This window comes from Talpa occidentalis, unplaced genomic scaffold (assembly GCF_014898055.3).
Source record: "Talpa occidentalis isolate TD23 unplaced genomic scaffold, MPIMG_talOcc4v2.1 talOcc4.9, whole genome shotgun sequence".
Taxonomy (NCBI): Eukaryota; Metazoa; Chordata; class Mammalia; order Eulipotyphla; family Talpidae; genus Talpa; species Talpa occidentalis.
This window is the reverse complement of record NW_023605305.1, coordinates 69,877,553-69,897,999: the sequence shown is the minus strand read 5'-3', so window position 1 is coordinate 69,897,999 and position 20,447 is coordinate 69,877,553. Positions and strand designations below refer to the sequence as shown.

The 20,447-nt window shown below is 54.3% G+C and overlaps 1 protein-coding gene across 6 annotated transcripts; it reads right to left on the bottom strand.

Annotated features, from left to right (window-relative positions):
- Positions 1-355: 355 nt before the first annotated feature.
- On the bottom strand, positions 356-19,172 carry GRK6 (G protein-coupled receptor kinase 6). Of its 6 annotated transcripts, none has more exons than XM_054691308.1 (17): positions 18,963-19,043; positions 15,367-15,462; positions 14,336-14,448; positions 14,126-14,203; positions 13,659-13,759; positions 13,239-13,331; positions 13,070-13,133; positions 12,790-12,930; positions 12,395-12,585; positions 11,756-11,793; positions 11,578-11,667; positions 10,157-10,365; positions 9,927-10,064; positions 4,485-4,622; positions 4,270-4,404; positions 4,076-4,077; positions 356-3,620 (listed from the first exon to the last, which is right to left on the bottom strand). In XM_054691308.1, the coding sequence occupies exons 1-17, from the start codon at positions 19,012-19,014 to the stop codon at positions 3,494-3,496; spliced, it is 1,806 nt and encodes a 601-aa protein (XP_054547283.1). In that variant the 5' UTR covers positions 19,015-19,043; the 3' UTR covers positions 356-3,493. The 6 variants fall into 6 exon arrangements, with proteins under 6 accessions (XP_054547283.1, XP_054547282.1, XP_037356817.1 ...); XM_054691307.1 differs by lacking the exon at positions 4,076-4,077 and adding an exon at positions 17,958-18,081 and having other exon boundaries at positions 3,483-3,620; positions 18,963-18,994; XM_037500920.2 differs by lacking the exon at positions 4,076-4,077 and having other exon boundaries at positions 3,483-3,620.
- Between the last annotated feature and the right edge of the window lie 1,275 nt (positions 19,173-20,447).

Sequence of the window (20,447 nt, the reverse complement as noted above, 5' to 3'; positions counted from 1 at the left end):
AACACCTTCTAGGTTAGCTGGAGGACACATCTGTCACTTGAAACCAAAGATCCTTAACAGTGCCACCTGGGTCACAAGCTGTAGGTGTGTGTAATATATGTGTGTTCAGGGGGTGCAAGCAAAACCCCAGTCCCATCTCAACAACATGGGCTGAGAGATGAGCAGCCCAAAGAATCTTTGGGTTCTTTTGTATATACTGGGCAGACACCCTAACATGACGTTAAAACCCTTCAGGGACTCCCGTCTTCTATCAATAGATGAGGCCCCACATTCTCGTGTTCACAGCATTGCATGAACACTGACCTCAGCTCCAGCCACTCCCTTCTTCCAGGAACCCCTACCCACCCCCCCCAACTGACATTCAGCTGCCCTAAACTACTGGAGACCCTGTCTCCTCCATCTGGGCATAACTGGTCCTGTGTCCTGGAGGGCATGAATTTGACAACTCTGTGGTCAAGTGACCTTCTCTACTTGTTGTTGGCCTTATCTCCAGTACTGCAGCAGTCCCAGCCCTGCCAGTTCTAGAATTGTCTCTGCCACAGTAATCGCGCTGGGTCCCACTGTTCCCACGTCTGCCTCCCTACCAGACTGAGCTCCAAGCTGGCGGGGGCCTTGTCTCCATCTGGGTCCCCAGCTCCCACCATAGAGCTGGATGGGGAGGGGATGAGCTTAGGGAAGGCTTGTTAGGAACTGAATTGTGGGTTACCTCCAACTAGGATCCACTATGGTAAAAGCTTCAGGTTGAACTGAACCCCAACCAAGTTCTTTAGATGCCTCCCTGGGCCAAGGGAGAGCTTGGTGGGAGGCCTAGACCCACCACAACAGGCAGCATACCTTGGGGACCTACCATTCATCTGGCACCTACTCACCCTTGTACAGGGTTGGGCTTGGCCTCTGCACACCAATACCTACCTAACCACCCTTCCTGCCCCCAACAAAAACTGGCACAGAGGGGCAACTGTGCCTCAGCTCCAACCTAATGAGCAGGATCCAGTTCCATCAGCAGCAGCTGGCTTCCAATCCATCTCCAGCCACGCACTGGCTGGAAGACCTTAGTAAAGGTTATTTCCTTAGTGTTTCCCTCAAGTTAACAGAAGAGGGAGTTGGTGCTCCATACACCAATAGCTGGGCCCCAGAGGCCCCTTCTACTAAGTCAGTGCCTGGAACCTCCTGTCCTTGAACTAGTTCTTGGCTTGGCATCCAGCACTTGCATCCTACCAGTGACCTAAGGACCTTGTGTATGTATGTGTGACTATCTGCTCTGGTGGGTTCTTACGGGCATCCATCTTTCCAGATAAGGGAGCCTGCTTTAGTGTCCAGGCTGAACTTGAACCCAGAACTGTCCAACTGCAAAGCTATGGCTTCTGTGGTATTGGTACCCAGCCCAGAGACAAGGAACAAATGTTCTGGGGGGGGGGGCTGGGTTTGAAGTGGGGGATGGTATTGGGGGCAGGTGTTCCTTGGAGGAAAGAGCAGGGCCCTGGGGAGGCTAAACAGCAATGAGTTTGTGAAGTCTGGGTCAGATCTGGGGTCAATAGGTGTTAACTCCAAGTCTTAGCATAGATGGAATGCTTCCGAACCCTCTGTCCCCTCAAATGAATGTCTCTTTCAAATCCCGGTTCAAGGGTCTCCATGGTGGTGCAGGGGTTATATCTTAGCGCTATCAAGCTATTGCCAGCCACTGCAGCATGAGTCATGAGTTCGATCCCTGGCCAGGGAGCTAACCCACATGGCACAGCAGACCTCTCCTATCTCACCCACTGCTCCCCTCAGCAGTGTATTTCAGTCAGTCCACCTGTTCTGCTCCCCAGTCTGTCTCTGGTGAATCCTCCCACCCTCCTGCACATCTAGCCTGTATCCTGGTTCTTGTATAAGTAAATAAATTTTTTAAAAAATAATAAAAATGTAAAAAAAAAATCCCAGTTCAACTGGTGTCGGCAGAGGACCCTCCCTGATGCTCATGTGGTGGATCCCCACTGGCTCCCACAGCCTAGCTCCCAGCATTGCCAGTTTGTCCAGCCACCATTCCTGCTTCAAGAGCAGAGCAGAGGACCACTGGCTCTTAAGTATGATTGCTAGCCCCAGACTGGATGCACAGCAGGCACCCAGGTAAGACAGAGCAGGCAGGTGTTCCTAATTGCACCTCCCACCTTGCTCCCCAGACCATTCCCAAGACTGGTAGCCAGGCCACTTTAGCCTTGGAGGTGACACTACTATCTGGGCCTGCTTTGCCAGCAGACACACCTGATGAGGACCCAAGGCTGCTTCTCTCATGCCTCACCCCACTCAGGAGCCCAAGTAACCCATAGGTTGAGCCCAAAAATCACAAACACCTGGTCACTTGAGAGGCTACCATAAAAGCAGCCCTGGGGCTCCTGGGCCTTGCTGCCAGGCCTACCACTAAACCCTTCCCACTCCAGCAGGATCTGGGAAGCAAGAAGACCCTTGGAGCACCAGGAGTAAGAAAAAGGCAGGCAAGGGTGGCTGGCCAGGTTTGTGCTCGGACTGTATTCACAGAGATATGTGGCAGCTTACATTGGACAAAATGAATAATAAAAATTGACTTTAAATAGGAAAAACCAGGGCCCTGTAATCCCATGCCACCCTTACACTGGGACCAGGACAGATGTCACAGTCTGGGAAGGGCCAGAGCTGGGCCTGAGGTGTAGACACAGCCTCAGCTTACCTCCTTCAGACACACACACGCACACCACACATGTCACACAGACACACACCCCACATGGGAGGGGAGGATTATTGCTGGGCATATGTGTCTATTGTTATGAGGGGAGTCTGGAATGTTCGAGGGTTGGCCAAGGGATTCCTCCCTTTCCATGGCCTAGGCTGGGATGTTCAGCAAGAGGAGTCTTCAGGGCAGGGCCCAGCAGGAGGGACAAGGCGCCCTCGGGGCTGGAAGGCAGAGGCAACCCATCTGGGATAGCCTGGCAGTGGATGATGGTCCCAGGGTTAGACCAATCTCCGGTCACACTTTGGCACAGGCCCAGGGGACACAGAGGACCCAGCTCCAGCTCTGGCAAGTGCTGAGAAGGGGCAGCATCGGGCCCCCAAAAGTGGTGGCCTGAGCCCAGGGCAGCAGGGCAGGCACAAGTCTCACTCAGAGGTCGGTGGCGGCGGCAGCGGTGGCGAGCACAGTGCTGGGGGCTCAGGGCCTGGCCTATCCAAGCTGGACCTGAGGAGCCTTGAGTTTGGCAGTGGCCCCTCTGCCAGCTCTGGGGTAGGTCTTAGAACGCTCTAGTCACTATATACATTCGTACAAATACATAAATACAGAAAGTCCCGAGCTCCACAGACAAGAGCTGAAGGGATGCACCTTTGTCCCAGGGACAGCACAGGCCTTGCCAAACTCAGCCAGACCTGGGTTGAGGGGCAGAGCACACTGGGGTTAGCTCCGGCTGTGTTCCCCAGGCCACAGCTTGAGTGGACAATGGGGAAGACCACTGTGCAAAACTGTAAACGGCGCCTGGAGTGGCTGCTACCGCCAACTGCTGTTGGGGGCCTCAGGCAGGGGGCTAGAGGCGGGTGGGGAGCTCGAGGTGGGTGGGGAGCTCAAGGCGAGCGGGGAGCTCTTCCTCACTGTCGCTGCAGTTCCCACAGCAATCCTGGAGGGGCAGGGAAGACACGGAGGGAGAGAGGCAGAGCGAGCGCTGTTAGCCACAGGGTTGTCACTGAGGCCAGTCCAGGTGCTGCCCAGGGCCATGCTCTGGGGAAGGGGATCACCACAAGGGGTCATGTGTGGACATCTGTGCAAGGCTGCCAGAAATACTAAAGTCAGGGGGAAGAGGTAAACCCCAGACTCTGCCAGGCAAAGCCTCATCTAGCCCTTTTCCCCTGGGGCCAGTGGCGGCAGGGCATGGGGAGACAAGACGGCTAAGCAAGGCCAGCAGCTCGAAGATGCCAGGGTGCAGGTGACAGAAGCAGTGGGAATGGGGCAGGGGAGGGGGAAGCGGGCACCAGACTTCTTTCGCCCACATCTCGCCTCTGCCATGGAAGGGCTGCCTGTGGCTCCCCGAGGCTGGGCAGCAAGGTCAACCCACGGGGAGCCCACACTGCTCACCTCTGGAAAGAGAAAAGAGGCCGTGAGCCCAGCCAAGGGGTGGGGGACAGGCGGGAATGAGGCCAGAGACCCTGGCACCACTGGCACAGCTGGTGGCTGTCTACTTCCAGCACATGCAGGCACCGGCTCTGCCTCCCACCCACCGTCCCCAGGAGCCAGGCTGGGGGTCCAGGTGGGATACCACTGGGGGTTACCTGGCGACTGAAGAGTCTCTGCAGCAGTCCCTTCTTGGGGGGTGCGGGCGGCTGCCCCTTCCAGTCCAGATCAGGGGGCACTGAGCCGTCCAGTCCAAAGACATTCAATTCCTGAAAGCACTCAGTTTCCACCATCTGCCACAGACAGGCAGCAGTCAGAGCGTCCCCCAGAACTACCCCCCTGAAGCCCACCCCTTCCATTGAGCAGGCCCCACCTCATTCTGCCAGGGGATGGGTACGCTGCCCGTGGCAAACTTCTGGTAGAAGTCCTGATCAGTGGGCTCCAGTTCCACACCCTTAACCGTGGAGAACTGTTCGATGTCCAGAACATCCTTGCAGTAAATGGCTTGGGGCTAGGGGGGCAGAAGTGGCGGTCAGATAGGAACACCACAGACACAGACCACACACACAAAGAAACAAATACACATACACACAAAGACACACAGAGACATGGATACACAGACGCAGAAGACAGATACATACACGCAGACACACCTGGACACATACATATATACACACACACAGACACGCATAGACAGAAGTATATAGATACACAGACACACAGAAAGACACACAGACAGGAAGGTAGCTTAACCCAGAGATTTATTCCAGCATAGGTCTGGTTGTGCCTGCCTCCCGGAGCTCTCTAGTTTGGAGCCAGAAATGGGGTGCTTTATACACTTCGTAAATCACAGCAGTCTTTTCTGAGGCCCAGTTTCCCCTCTGTAGACTGGGGATCATTATTCCTCACTGCTCATTAACCAGTCTGTGGGATCTGTTGTACCCGCCCAGGTCCCGAGGAGCTGTGGAAGTGATAACATACATGCCATCCATGTATACATGCCATCTGGGGGTGCAATGGGTGAGGTGAGTAGGGCTGAATCTCAGCTGGACCTCTCAGTGCGGCACCCCTCTGTAGGACCTCGGGCTGGTGGGTTCTCTTCCAGGGATGTCCAGTGGACATTTTACATGTTCCACAGCCAACCAGCCCTCCTGCCTTCCCATACCCCAGGCCTCTGACAGGAGCCCTCCTCACTCCAGAAGGCCCCTTGCTTGTTTGTCTTTACATTGTTTTCTAAATGCTGCTATTAAGGATGTTAATGAAGACAACATTCTGTAAAAGGGTGCAGCTACTTTGGAAAGACGCCTGGCAGTTCCCCACCAGGGTTAAACACCGCACTACCCTACGAGTCAGCAGCAGTTCCACTGAGGTGTATACCCAAGATAAGTGGAAATATATGTCCATACAAAAGCTTATTCATAGTAGCCAAAAAGTAGAAATGATCCTACTGTCCATCAACTGATGAGTGGATAAGCAAAGTGTCACATGTTTACACAATGGAATATGCAGTCATAAAAACGGACCAAAGCACAGTCACGTGTCATTTAACTATAGGGAAATGTCCTGAGAAATGGATCACTAGGCAATATTGTCATTGTGTGAATGTTATAGAGTAACTGTACAAACCTAGATGGTCTAGCCTATGACACACTCATGCTGTATTTAGGGACCACCACTGAAATGTGATGTGGCACGTGGCTGTGCTATAAATGCGACAACACTGATGAACCTTGAAAACACCACGCGAAGTGAAAGGAGCCAGACACAAAGGATCATATAGCATCTAACTCCACTTATGCGAAATGTCTAGAATAGTCAAATATAAAGAGACAGAAAGGACACTAGTGGTGGCCAAAGGCCAGGGGAATAGAGAATGGGAAAATGACCGCTAATGGATATGGGGTTTCTCTGGAGGGGAGGTGTGATGATGAAAATGTCCTAAAATTATGTTGATAATTGCACAACTCTTGTAAGTATACTACAAGTCATTGAATTATACACTTTACTTTTTTTTTTTTAAAAAGATTTATTTATTTATGCATATAAGTGCCAGAGATGTAGGCCAAAGATGCGGGGGGTGAGAGGATTCACAAGAGACAGAGTAGGGAACAGAACAGGCAGATTGACTGAAATACACTGCTGAGGGGAACAGCTGGCAAGACAGGGGAGGTCTGCTACGCCATGTGGGTCACCTCCCTGACCGGGGATCAAACTTGTGCTGCAGTAGCTGCAGATTGCTTCATAGTGCTGATGTTTAAACTCTTGCACCACCAGGGGTGCCCCTGAATTATACACTTTATTAAATGAATTGGGACTGCCCTGGTGGCCTAGGGATTAAGTCTCAGTGCTATCACCGCTATGGCCTGAGTTCAATTCCTGGCCAGGGAGCTGACCCACATGACACAGCAGACCTCTCCTGTCTCAACTGCTGCTCCCCTCAGCAGTGTATTTCAGTAAATCTGCCTGTTCTTTCTCCCCACTCTCTCTGGTGAATCTTCTCACCCTCCCACACCTCTGGCCTATATCCCAGTTCTTCTACACACACACACACACACACACACACACACACACAAAGAGAATTCCATGGTATGTGAATTAAATCTCAATAGGGCTTACGGCTGGTAAAATCTCAATAGGGCTTAGGGCTGGTAAAAATGATACCATCACTGAGCTCTATTTTCACCTGCTGCTTCTAAAAGGTTAAGCTCCAGAGCACTGATTTTCTCTCTAACTTTGTATGAAAGACTGGGGGGCAGTAAAATGACTTGAAGGTTAATGAGATGATGTGCACAGGAAATGGGAAGGTGTAGACTACAGTGGCTGTGCCAGCCCCGAGGAAGGCTGCTGGAAGCCAGGTACTACCCATGAGTGAGGCCTACATGACACAACCCTTCAGAGGCGTAGTTGACCTCCTAGCCTCCTAGTTGACCTCTCACTTCCACTTACCCTTCTATGGCCTACTACCCACACCTCATGCTTGGTGACAGTTCCTAAAGGCCCATCACACTAAGAATAAGAATCATATCTTTCTCCAAACACACTGGCACCCTGGATGCCACTTACAGCTGGTCCCTGCCCCAGCCCTCCATGCTGTTCCTTCTCCCCACCCAAATCTTAGCACTGCTCTCTCCTTCACACATTTGAGGCTTCTGTTTAACTGTGAGCTCTACAGAAACCATCCTGTCTAAAAATACGTATGCCCACCCCACATCATTCCTCATCATCTTAGTCTGCTTCTTTCTTCTCTTTTGCTCTTTCCACAACTTGACATTTTTTTCCCTCTACTGGTTGATTTGGTGGATCTCCCCACTAGAACTCATACAAAGGTAGAGCTGGGTCCTGTTAACTCACTCTGAGATCAGACACTCAGATATTTGTTGAGTAAATGAACAATCACGTGTGTGACTGACAGTCATCGGCCTGTCCTGTCCACCACCTTCTAGTCTCCCCTGTTTTTCTGGTGAACTGTTAATCACAGGACCTGGTCCACTTGAACATGAGAGAAGGACAAGCACATAACCTGGATGATCAGAACCTTCCCTGTGACCTTATACTCAGCGGAGGATAGTCAACGGGTTGAGCAGAACCAAGAGATGGAATCCTGGCAACAAGGTATGAGGCCCTTATGTTGGGGCTGATCTGGGACTTTCTAGCCAAAGAAACCAGTAAGCTCAACATCGGGCACACGTTTGTGTTAGGTTTCTATTACTTGGAATCTGATGACTCGAGGGTATTCCTGCCTGTAGGAAGCCTGATCCACTGAGATATTCAGTGAATGGATGAGACTCTATAAAGGGGACTCTCTTGCTGAAGGCCCAGAGGTCAAAGTTACCTGGTGTGACAGGCAGCCCTTGTCCTGCCAGCACAACAACCCTACCCCTGTTGGCATCAGCATCTTGGTTTTCCTTTGGGCAGCGGTTTATGTGGGCCAGTGATCCAGAGGTAGCCACCAAGGGGCCTCTGAGTAATTACATGCAATGAGGAGCTGCCTCAGGACTTTTTTTTTCCCTTCAGTTTTTTTTTTTAAAATGATTAGATGAGAGGCACTGTAGGTCAACTGGGGTGGCTAAGCTAGTAGCATGTGGGTCTGGACTAAGCCCACTGCTGTGTACTGGTGACAGCAGCCTGGGTATAAAGACTGTAAGGTGACCAGTAGGAAAGGAAGTGAGACAGAATTCATGTAGCATGGTTAGAGACCTGGTTCCGGGTAAGCCAAAAGACGGACCTATAAGTCATATATTTCAGGGCTTCCCCTGGTGGCGCAGGCGGTTGAGTGCAGCGCTGTGAAGCTGTCCGCAGCCTCTGCAGCACGGGTTTGATCCTGGCCGGCCAGCGAGATACCCACATAGCGCAGCAGACCTCTCCTGTCTCACCCGCTGCTCCCCTCAGCAGTGTATTTCAGTCATTCTGCCTGTTCTGTTCTCTGCTCTGTCTCTGGTGAATCCTTTCACCCTCCCGCACATCTGGCCTGTACCCTGGTTCTTGTATGCATGAATAAATAAATCTTAAAAAAAAAAATTAAAAATAAAAGCCATATATTTCAAAGGCTTTTAGCATATTCAGAGTTGTGTAACCATCACACAATTAATTTTAGAAACTCTTAATCACCTCTTCCCACTTCAAAAATCCTCCTGGGGCTTTCTGTGTGAGCCTAGAGGATTACAGGTTTCCCCCAATATCTTTTTTTTTTTTTAATATTTATTTATTTATGATTACAAGAACTGGGGTATAGGCCAGAGGTGAGAGGATTCACCAGAGACAGCAGGGAACAGAACAGGCAGACAGACTGAAGTACACTGCTGAGGGGAGCAGCGGGCGAGTCCGGAGAGGACTGCTGTGCCATGTGGGTAGCTCCCTGGCCAGGGATCGAACTCACACCACAGAGGCTGCAGTCAGCTTCACAGAGCCGCGCTCAACCCCTTGTGCCACCAGGGAGGCCCTCCCTCAATATCTGAAAGTAGAGTGTGCCTACTTGGTATGACCTGGTAAGTTATTTTTGGGTCTAGGGACACTTCAACATTGGACACTAAAAGCATTGGAGACCCTATCCTATTTATATGGGTTAAGTCTCAGCACTATGAAGCTATTGGTCACCACTGCAGCACGAGTTCAATCCTTGGCCAGGGAGCTAACCCACATGGCGCAGCAGACCTCTCCTGTCTCACCTGCTGCTCCACTCAGTACTGTATTTCAGTCAATCCACCTAATTTGCTCCCCACTGTCTCAGGTGAATCTTTTCACCGTCCCCCAACCCCCACACCTCTGGCCTACACCCCAGTTCTTGTATGCATAAACAAATTTTTTTAAAAAATTAATTACTGGGCCTCCCTGGTGGCACAGCAGGTTAAGCACAGTGCTGTGAAGCTGTCCGCAGCCTCTGCAGTGTGGGTTTGATTCCTGGCCAGCCAGGGAGATACCCACATGGCGCAGCAGACCACTCCTGCTTCACCCGCTGCTACCCTCAGCAGTGTCTTCATCTGCCTGTTCTGCTCCCCACTCTGTCTCTGGTGAATCCTCTCACCCTCCCACGCCTCTAGCCTGTGCCGCAGTTCTTGTATAAAAATAAATCTTTAAAAAAAAATTATTTACTTAATGGGATAACAGGGTTCCCAGCCCCCCACTCCAAATCCTACCAACTCATATCAAATCACAAAGTTCTATTTTCAGATAGCTGGGGCAACTGATGTCTTTGCTGGCTAAGCCATCTAAGTTGGGTGTTCTGACTCTGGCACAGAACATATACTAACCTACCCTCCAAGGGTCCCCAGCCCGCGCCAGGCTAGGTCTGCCCTCAGCCGCAGTGGGCAGTACTCACGTCAGGTTTGAAAGGTGGCTCTAGCATGCCCGCTCCTAGTCGCTTGAAGTTCAGCTTCTTGAAGAGGGGGTGCTCCTTCACTTCTCGGGCACTGCCTCCACGACAGCCCAGGCGCTCAGCAGGGTCCTTGCAGAGGAGCTACAACAAGGCAGGGTCAGTCAGGGTGGCTGGGGATACATGCCTCCACTCCACTAGTTTGGCCGCCCGCGCCCACTGTCCACAGAGCCCACCTGGGAGCAGAGCGAGCGCGCCTGCTGCGAGAAGCGCTCGGAATACTCCTCCTGCACTTCCTTCACCAGCCGCTCCACCTCCTCCCGCTTGATCTTCTTTTTCCTCTGCTGGAAGGGTGACTGGCCTGCAATCATCTCATACAGGAGGCAGCCTAGTGCCCACCAGTCTGGACTGAATGTGTAGCGCTCATTCTTCACCACCTCGGGAGCTGGGCAGAGGGGCGTGGGGATCAGCGCTGGGTGGGAGGTGGGAGCCTAGCCCAGGGGCCCAGAATGCCCCACACACATTACAGTGGATCAGCTCAAATGAACACCCACCCACCCGTGGGCACCCAAGAGTAGGAGAGTGCTTGGCCCATCAAAGGACAGCAGGGGGGCCAGGGCCAGGTCTTCTGCTTTTTTTTTTTTTTTTAAGATTTATTTATTTATTCAAGCACTAGGTAGTCAGAAGCGCGGGAGGGTGAGAGAATTCACCAGAGCCAGAGCGGGGAGCAGAGCAGGCAGAAGGCCAGAAGCACACTGCTGAGGGGAGCAGCGGGCGGCAGGAGAGGTCTGCGCGCCATGTGGGACCCTCCTCCGGTGTCCGGGGAGCAGCCGGGGATCGAACCGGCGCTGCAGAGGCTGCGGGCAGCTTCGCAACCCAGCGCTCAACCGCTGCGCCACGGGGAGGCCCTCTTCTGCTTTTTTTCAAGGAAAGACAAACTCATATTTTAATATATGGCTGCCTGGCTTTCTCAATGTTAATGACCAATTCAAACTATTTTTAAAATGATTTGATTTGAGCACAAAAGTAGGCCAAATAAGGCCGGTGTAGCTACCAGTTTGCAACCTCTGGATTTAACATGGGAAAGGAGAAGTCTCATTTGCAAAACAGTCTGCCTACCAGGGTTTGCCTCTACTGCATGCTCAAGGCTACCCTAGGGGCAGGTATTATACTTGCAGAAAGTGATGCTGTGAGGCAGGGATGGTGCAGGGTGCTCTGGCCCAAGGAAACACAATAAGCAAAAGGTGGGACCTTAGTGTCATGCAGTCCCTGGGAGCTCAGAGTGGGGCTACGCCTATGAAAAGGGGTTTGAGTCCCCATTCACCCTTCACTGGTAGCCAGGTGCAAGCCCAGCAAATAAGTATCAGGTACAGGAATGATGTGAATTCACATGTGTGCAGGCCCCTGGCTGAATGCTGCTCTCCTAATCTACAAGAGGAAAACAACAGCTCTTTCTAGTTCCTAGGGCTCAGGAGACTCCCAAACTGAATCAGTGGGGGAGTTCACTGTTGAGCCTTCAGTGCCAGGCTCCATGTCTGGTCCCTACAATCTGGTAGTAGGGGTAGAAATTATAAACTGCTTCCCAGGAAAGATAATAGTGTTGGAAGTCAGTGAGGAGACCCAGGAGATGGGTGGCCCAGGCTGGAGGGAGACTCACCCATGTAGCCCACAGTGCCCACTCGGCCTTTGATGGTCTGGCCCTCGGGCACATGCACAGCCAGCCCCAGGTCGGAGATGCGGATATGACCTAAATGTGAGTGGAGGTGCAGGAGCCCCATTAAGCAGGTGGGCCAGGGCTTCCCCACCCCCTACCATCCCTATGGCTCTCCACCTACCGTGGTCATCCAGGAGGATGTTCTCTGGCTTCAGGTCCCTGCAGGGAGAAAAGGGCAGGGTCAGAGATTGCTCTGTTTGCCAGGGAACCAGGAAGGATCTACAGAGCCAGGGCAGCCAAAGCTTGCCAGGCAAATGGAAGGTACCTCCCACCCAAGGCAGGGGTGAAGTAGAGAACAAATCAATAGTCTTGCTTGCCCTTGGTGGTGAGTAGCTCCCTACTTCTCTCCCCTTTGGTGGCTGACTCTACTTTCCTATCTGTCAAATGGGCCTATTCATCCACCCCCTCCTGGGGCTGTTGGGAGGCTCAAACAAAATCATCACCAAGAACAATAATAAGCAGAGTTCACAGTTGAGCCTTCTGTGCCAGGCTCCATGTCTGGTAGGGGTAGGGGTAGAAATTATAAACTGCTTCCCAGGAAAGATAATAGTGTTGGAAGCAGGGAGCTGACTGGTCCAAGATCACACAGAAAGGGTCAGCAACACTGGATTCACACTTGTGTCTGTCGGACACAAAGGGCTGGGTCCTGAGCCTCTCAAGTCCTCCAGTATGGTTGAGTCTGGAGCCCTGAGCCAGTACGCAGCAGACTGTAGCCTCAATGACAGCCCCCACTTCCACCTGTGCCTTGCCAGCCCCCAACCTGTACACGATGCGTTCCCGGTGCAGGTCCTCCAGGCCGCAGCAGATCTCAGCAGCGTAGAAGACAGCTCGAGCCTCCGGGAAGCCAGCCTGGCCCATGTGGTAGATGTGGAATTTGAGGTCACCTCCATTCATCAGCGTCAGTACCAGGCACAGTGCATCCTTGGTCTCATAGGCGTAGGCCAAGCTCACCTGTAGCCAAGGGGATCCATGCCCTCAAGCAGGGGCCTCAGGCCACCTAATGGCAGGGCTGGTACTAGTCACCCCCAAAATCCTTCAGTTGCTTGGGGCCCTACCTGCTCCCCAGGTCTGGTGCCAACACCCAAAGTCTTGCCTTCCTGGGCATCTCCAAGGGGTCAGGGCAGGGTGGAGGGTGAGTCTTCTGTCTGTACTTACTACAAACCTACTGTTCACTTTCTCCAGGATCTGCTTCTCGTTCAGCGCCATGGCCTCCCCTTTCCGTTTCTTGATCCGCTTCTTCTCCAGCTTCTTACAGGCATACATCTTGCCTGTTGCCCGCACCTGGCAGGCACACACCTAGAGCCAGAGTAGATGGGGCAAATGGGAATCAGCCATGCCCTTCCTGGGGCATGCCCTTCCAAGGGCTTAGATGGGGGAAGGGGCTGATTCAGGATCCAACTTAGTCCATGTTCTGACCTCTGGCCTGGCCACTCACCTCTCCAAAGCCACCTTTGCCCAGCACTCGGTACTGCCTGAAGGTGTTTTTGGTTACTGGCTGCCTGTGGGCAAGGGGTTGGGGAGCAAATGTTAGCTGAGCTGGGGCCCAAGGCCCACGAGAACCCTAGCAACCTGGTCTATCCTGGTCCAGCCTTCGATGAACTCACCTTTCCAGCCATTTCCATTGCAGAAAACGGTTGAAGTAGATGCTGTCGAGGTAGTCAGCAAAGGGGGCCATGCTCAGATACTCGTGGGTCAGTCTGTTGAGAAGGCCCAGCCTGCCAGTCAGCCTGATCCCACAGGTTCTTGGCTCAATGGGCCAGGCCCCTTGTTTGGTGCCTGCTGAGCCCAAAATGCATCATCCTCTACTGCCACCCCACCTCCCCAGGTGGCAGACATACTGCCCATGCTGAAGCTGAGGATGCTACAGAGGGCAGGCACCTTCCCCAAGTCCCACAGCAGAGCAAGGCCAGGAAGAAAAGACAAGCTCCCTCTCAGCCTAGCTGCTGTGCTATTTACAGCCTTCTAGGCCCACAGAAGTCCCTCCTCTGGACACAATTCCAGGCCTGTGGCAGCGAGAGGCTTACCGGGTGAGCTCCTGGAAGAGGTCTTTGCAGGGTCCCTGTTCCAGCCTCTGGGCACAGTTAGTTATCAGCTGCCGGGAAACCTCGGGGATGAGGTCAGGACCCTGGGGACAGACCACAGGTCAGTGCAGGGGGTCCCCCTTGTCCAAGGGCAAGATGGCAGATATCTTGGGCAGAGATGGAAGATATCTCAAGTCTGTGTCTGGGGTGGCTGTAGGTCAAGGGAACACCAGCGAGTGCCCAGTTTGCAGAATTCCATCCTGTTGCGCCTCTTGGGGCAGGGTGAAACAGAGCCGCTGGCAGCCTATTTGGCTCAGAGTGCTGCTCTGTCCTCCTGGGCTCCATGCCCACAGAACTGCCTGGTGCGCCTGGAGCAGCTCCAGGGTACTCTCTGCCCAGGCTGTGGTCATTTCTCTCCCCATCACTGAGCTGTGCTCACTGCTGTCATCCCTCCATCACTGCTCACTCACCGTGTGGCTCAGAAAATTCTGCATCAGCCGCCACCCACACGCCTTCCGCTTCTCATCAGGGGTCACTTCATACTCAGCCTGCAGGATGGAGGCAGAGACGTTTGGGGGATGGGAAGAGCGACAGGTGTGGGGAGCTTGGGCACATGTGGCCTGGGACTTCCACTCATCCTCTGCCTGAGGCCTCTGGACCTGGGTCTGGGCTGCACTTACCACCCCATCCAGGAAGGCAATGCAGCGGGTCAGCTCTGGCCTTGTGGTGCAGAACTCTCGGAACAGCAGGCGTCCGATGGGCTGCCGCTCGCACAGGCTGTGGTAGTCACGCTCTGCGGGCAGAGGTGGGTGCTGCTGGGTTCCCAGGCCTAGAGCCAGCCAGCGGGGCACTTCTGTCTATACTGCCAGGCCTTGGGCCCCAGCGACAGCTTCTAGGCCTGCAGCATGGCTGCCATAATCTCTTTTAGAATCCTCACCACAACCCTGAGGTAAGCAATACTGTTTTTCCCATCAGAGCTGGGGATTCCAAGACCCACATAGGCTAAGTGACACACAGGTCTACAAGGTCACATAGCCAGGACTGTGGCTCTAGAGTAGGGCCCTCACCTCCCCCTTGCTGGCTCACATCACTTGCATATGTCACAGGGTTGGGGTTGGGTGTGGTCTGTGAGGTTCCGGGCAGGGCCAGGCACACACCTGCTGCCTGCCTGGCGAAAGTGGGGAGGAAGCTGTGGCTTCCGTTGAGCTCAAAGCTAGGTCTCCTTCCCAAGCAGTGGAAGAAGCCACGGTATACCCCGTGCCCATATGCAGGCTATCAGAGGGGGCCTAGACCCTTCTGTCCCCTTCTACAAGGAACCCTGCCACACTGCCCAGGCTGAGGGCCTTTAATTAAAGCTTTGCTGGGTAGGGCAGAACTAGAGTTTCCGTCACAGTCAATCTGTGGGTGGTTCCAGCCCCCACTGCGTTGTCCTGTGAGCCTGACCCTCCCTTCCTCTGCTTCTCTTAGAATGCCCCAAATCTGAACCTGCCCTACTCCCCACACCCACACACCCTGCCCCTGCTATCCTGTTTGCTCTCTGCTTTCCCCCTAACCCAAACCCAGAAACTGGAGCTTGGCAGGATGTATGCCCCCCAGACCCCTCAACCCTCTCCTTCCACCCTGAGCCTAGGTCTCAAGGGAGGTTCCCGATCATCAGTAGGTCCCCCTGGCCTCAGCCACCTCCCCAACCCCATCTCCACCCAGGCCTCACCAAGACTGAGCCGCAGCTCTTCGCATTGACTGATGTGGGGAAACTGCAGCATCTGACGCCATTTCTTGCTTTTGCCTTTGCGATTCCCACCACCACCTGTGGGAACAAATGCGTGCTGGGTCTGGGCTTCCTCTTCACCCTCAGCATGCTCTAGAGACCTGGGGTTCCAACTTCAGCACAGTGCACTCTGGGAGGCACCCTAGGCTCTAAAAATCCCTTGCTGCCTCCAGGATACACACTGTCCCCTGGGCCCTCCTGGGTTGGATAAGCCATGAGGGGCAGTGAGGCCAGGCTGGTGAGGGAGGGTGGGGTTTCCAGGTAGCTTCAGCAAGGGGTCCAGTCTTAGCCGCTTCCTCCAAGGTAGGGGTGTCCCAAGTGAAGTAGTGAAGGACATCACAGAGAAGGTGGGAACTCGGTAAATCAAGGCCCAGAAAGGAGAGATTCCAGGTCATACTCGAGAAGCAATAGCTTGGGCCACTGGGAAAGCTAAAGTTCCCTATTCCTGGCCCCCGCATTTGAGCTATCAGAGACTGAAATAAGGTGGTGCCAGGATGGCTGGCACTCAAGATCCACCCACTGCACACAAGGGCTTCCCTGACACTTGTCACCTTATTTTACCTAACTGACCCCATGTATAGTTGCTGAGACCAGGGTAGTGGCTCAAGTGCCCATAAGGCCAGGCAGATATGCTTAATGTGGGTCAAGTGGGAGACAATAGGGAATGGTTGGGAGTGTGGTGAACTGTACCAGGCATGCCCCTTCCAACAGGGACAAGTACATTAGAACTCCAATTGCTTGGTTGTTGCTAGGCAGGAATGCTGATTGCTTGTGGCCTGCTTCCATTTAATTTCTCAGAAGCATCTGGGAATCTGGACATAACCCGTATGCCTTATGGGTTCCTTTTTTATTAAAAACCCACTGAAGCCAAATAAATAAAACATGCTAAAGAGCTGGTCAGATGTGGCTCACCAGCCACCAGCTTGAGAAGGGAGGAAAGGGTCTGTGCCTTGGGTCTCACAGACCTGTGTTTGAATCTCTAACTCACACTTATCACTTGCCCTGCAAGAACTTCAATTTCTCCCAGTGCATTTTGGATCCAAAGCTACCTCCAGAGGTGTTGTGAGGGTGAGCGGGAGTCTGTCTGGCTCCCAGCCGGGCTGTGGCAAAAGGAGAGCATCCCTCCAACAACTTGATGACAACCTCAGGAAATCACTTTCTTGTGCCTGGCCTCAGTTTCCCCAGCCTTGTTTTCATCTGAACTGGGTGAAGGCACATGGTGTAGGGGAAATGGGTAGGTCTCCCTGACCTAAGCTGCCTGGAGGAGGAAGTGTTGCAGGCACCCATTGAGAAACTTGCTAGCAGCCCTCCTGCAGTCAGTCCCAGCACACCCCAGTCATTGCTTCACTGCTAGTAAGCAACAGACCCCCCACTCGCATCCCTTACTTAGGGCCAGGCGTCCCCAGAAGGGGAACTCATCCCCCACCCCTGCAGGTCCCTCACCCAACTCTCCATGTGCTGCCTCCCCCAACCAGTTACTTCCTCCTCCCCCTCCCCCTCAGCCACATCAAGGCAGAAGCAGAGTCACATGCAAATATCCTGTGCTGGGGTGGAACTTCTACCGGTAGTGGGCTCCTCCCCACCCTAGCCTGGCCCCCTCCATGGGCCCCTGGGAAAGGAGGACTGAGTAAAGGCTCACATCCCAGGCCTACTTCATCCTTGCAGCCATTCTGCCAAACCTGACCCAAATTCATGGGGAAACCCCAGGTTCTGAAATGAAGAATCTATTTGTCCAAGATCACAAATTCTGAAGGTGGCAAAGCAGGACTGAAACCCAGCTCCCCAGGACCATAGCCCAAGCTCTTTGCCCACCCCCACATAACAGGCATCTATCAGGTGTCAACTGTATACATACACCAATCACTGAAGGCCTTGGATCATGTGGGAACCTGGCAAAGGCCCTGACCCCAAGCTGTCAGCCAGCTCATGAAGTGATTCTGATGCAGCCAGCCCATGGGCCAAGGACTCAGTGAAAACTGGGATTCCTTCTCTTGGTTTCCCTGTCCCCAACCATTTCACAAGAGAGATTTGTCTAGAGTCATGCAAGTGGGAGGGGCAGATCATGTTGGGGTGAGGGTTCTTCAGGGGAGGGTCCCCAGTCTGACCATACTCCCCAGAGCCTCCAATACAGCTTGAGGAAGCCTGTCCGAGAGTGCCCACACTCTCTAGCTAGTCAAGATGGTGCTCTCAGTAGGCCTGAGGCCTGAATGGACTACAGCTCTTGGGAGGGAGTCCTGGCCAGGCTCTCCCAACTCCTCCTCCCTGGCTGGCTGGATGACGAGGCAGAACAGAACCGGCAGATGCCCCCAGAGACTGTGAGGAAGACCAGAGGCTAGGAGGACAGAAGATAAGGAAGGTTCCGGGCACTAAGAACCCAGCCTGCCCTGGGGTCAACAGGGAGCACCAGATGTTGTGCCAGCTGGGGTCTCCTCTAAGCTTCCTACAGACTGTTGGAGACATCCTGTGTCCTAGATCTAGTCAGTCAGTCTCTGTGACCTCGGGGCTAGCGCCTCATCTGAGTCTCAGTTTCCCACCTGTAAAATGGGGCACAAAAACAAAGCAGATGACTCTTTCAGCCTGGAAGCCCAGAAGAGTGGAAAAACTGTCTCAGTCCAAGAGTTCCAAAAAGGGTCTTCTTCATGCTGGGTCTCCAGCACCCTGGACAGGACAGGACAGAGTAGATGTTTGCTGATTATGTTACTGAGATGGGCATGGTAGGGGAGGGGCAGATTGATAACAGAGCAGTGAGGGCTAGGTATGGTCCTCCTGTGTCCTGCAACCTCGTAGAGCCAGCACCTGATAACACCTGAAGCCGGAGTCATGAAGAAGTTAGGCACAGACCAGGTTTATATGACTGGCTCAAAGTGCAGGGCTTTGCACTTATGGTTTGGCCACCTGGGCATGCTCTCTTCCTTCAAAGCTCTGCTCTTACTTATTTCTGTGCCCAGTTGCCCTACTAGACCCTGGGCTTCCTGAGGTCAAAAATGGTGACTCATTCACCTCTGTCCCCAGTGTCCTGAGGCACGGAGGAAGTGTTTGTAGGATTGGTAGCATATACGACCAGAAGCAGTTTTCCCAAGTCGTGTGGGCTGTGCTAAGGTAGAGGTCCCTCATTCATTTTCAGCTTATAACCTGCACCAACTTGGTGCCTGCACAGGCTGGGCGCCCGAAGCTCAGCGCAGGGTCTGGGCCCTGGGCACGTGCGATAGGCTGCCCCTTCCTGGGGCATCTTTTCACCTTTCACTAGGGAGAGGGTTCGGAGAGGCGCTCCGGGGCTCAGATCTCACCCGTCCCTCTTCCTTCCCTCACCCCCGCCCCCCCGCAGCCGCCTCCCAGCGAGGGCGGTGGCCTGACCCCCGCCCCTTCCTGGGCCCTGAGTCCGGGGGGCAGGTGCGGAGGAGATGAGACGACCGGCCCGAAGGGTTAGTGTCTGCGCTGGTGCGGGGAGCCCTAGGGGACCGCGCGGCTGGGGCGCCCCACCGAGCTCGGAGGCCGCGCGCGAGCGTCCTCTCAGCCGGCCGCCCTCCCGGCCGCCTCACCTTCCCGGGCCTTGAGCAGCACCGTGTTCGCTACGATGTTCTCGAGCTCCATGGGGTGCGGCGCCGCCGGGCCCGCCGGGCCGCGCCGCCGGCCGGGATCGCGCTAGGGCCGGGGCCGGATGGCGATCGGCGCGGCTCGGCTCGGCTCGCAGTGACCGCGCCGCGGCCTCCCGGGCCTCCCCGGCCGCCGCCGCCCGCCGCGCTCTCTCCGCCCCCTCCCGGGGGCCACCCGGGCGCCGGCCCGGCCCGGCCCGGCCCGCCCCGCCCCGCCCTCTGTTTACTTTACTTGGCCACTAACCGGCCGGACGCTCCCCGCGCCGTCCTCCCATTAGCCAGCCTCTGCAGTAGCCCCGCCCCCTGAGCCAGGGATCGGCTCGAAGGAGCGGAGGCGCGGGGGCCCTCATACGTCACCTCTTCCTGGTTGGTCTGCGGGTGGCGTTCAGCCCCCAGGTTCGAATTTCGGGGCCTTCGTAGGATTCTGAACTGCCAATTAGGGCCGAGCCCTCCGCTGAGACGACGGAGGTGGGTCTTCTGGGTCACGCCTTGGAGACTGGACGTTTGATTGGATGGAGGAAATGTCAGTTATCCTCTGTAGTGCACTGTCATTGGGCCATCGGATGGGCGTGTGGCCGGGTGGTTCGGGCCCGCCTTCGCTTTTCCAGGGTTTGTAGGGGGCGCGTATGATATCCTGGGCCTCCTGAGAAGCGCCTGGAGTTTGCTTGGGCCATGTGTCCCGCCGTATTTTTTTGGGTCGGTCCATCCTGGAACGCACGTATCGGAAACTGGAGAGACCCGGAGGAGGCTGGCGGCCTCCCCAGCAGCCCCGGACGCTCGGGTCCGGCAGCCGCAGGCGCCCCCGTCCCGCCCCCGCAGCCGGATGTTGTGATTCTCTCCACCCACACGGCCTCGCCCGCCCTCGGCCTCTGCTGCCTTATAAGGCAGCACTACCAACCCAAGACGTTGATGTGAGCTCACGCCCATTGCACAGGTGGGGAGCTGAGGCGCCTGAGGGCCAGTGGCTGGATCCCCGCCGGAGACTAGAGAGAATAGAGACCGAAAACTTACAGCCAATCAGCACCTCTGGCTCATCCTCTCTCCTTCCACCCCCATTTCACACTGCAGGAAACCGAGGCTTGCCCAAACTCAACGAGTAAGGCAGAGCCTAATTCAACTAGGTTTCTTTGCTCCCTATCCATTCATTCATCCAAAAATACAGAACATTCGTTTTGTGCGTGTCAGGGAGCCAGGTGCTGGGCAATAACGAGGTGTCAGCAGATACCTGCTTACATCCAAGAGGTTTATAGGAGAGACTCCTGTAAATAAACAGAATGGTCTCAGAGAATAAGTGCTATTAAGACAGAATAGTGAGGGGAAAAGTCTCAGTGTATGATCTGAGCAGATCCAACCACACAAAAATTTGGAGGAACAGAATTCCAAGCAGAGGCAATAGGCACGTGCGGAGACTAAACCTAGAAAAAATTTGGT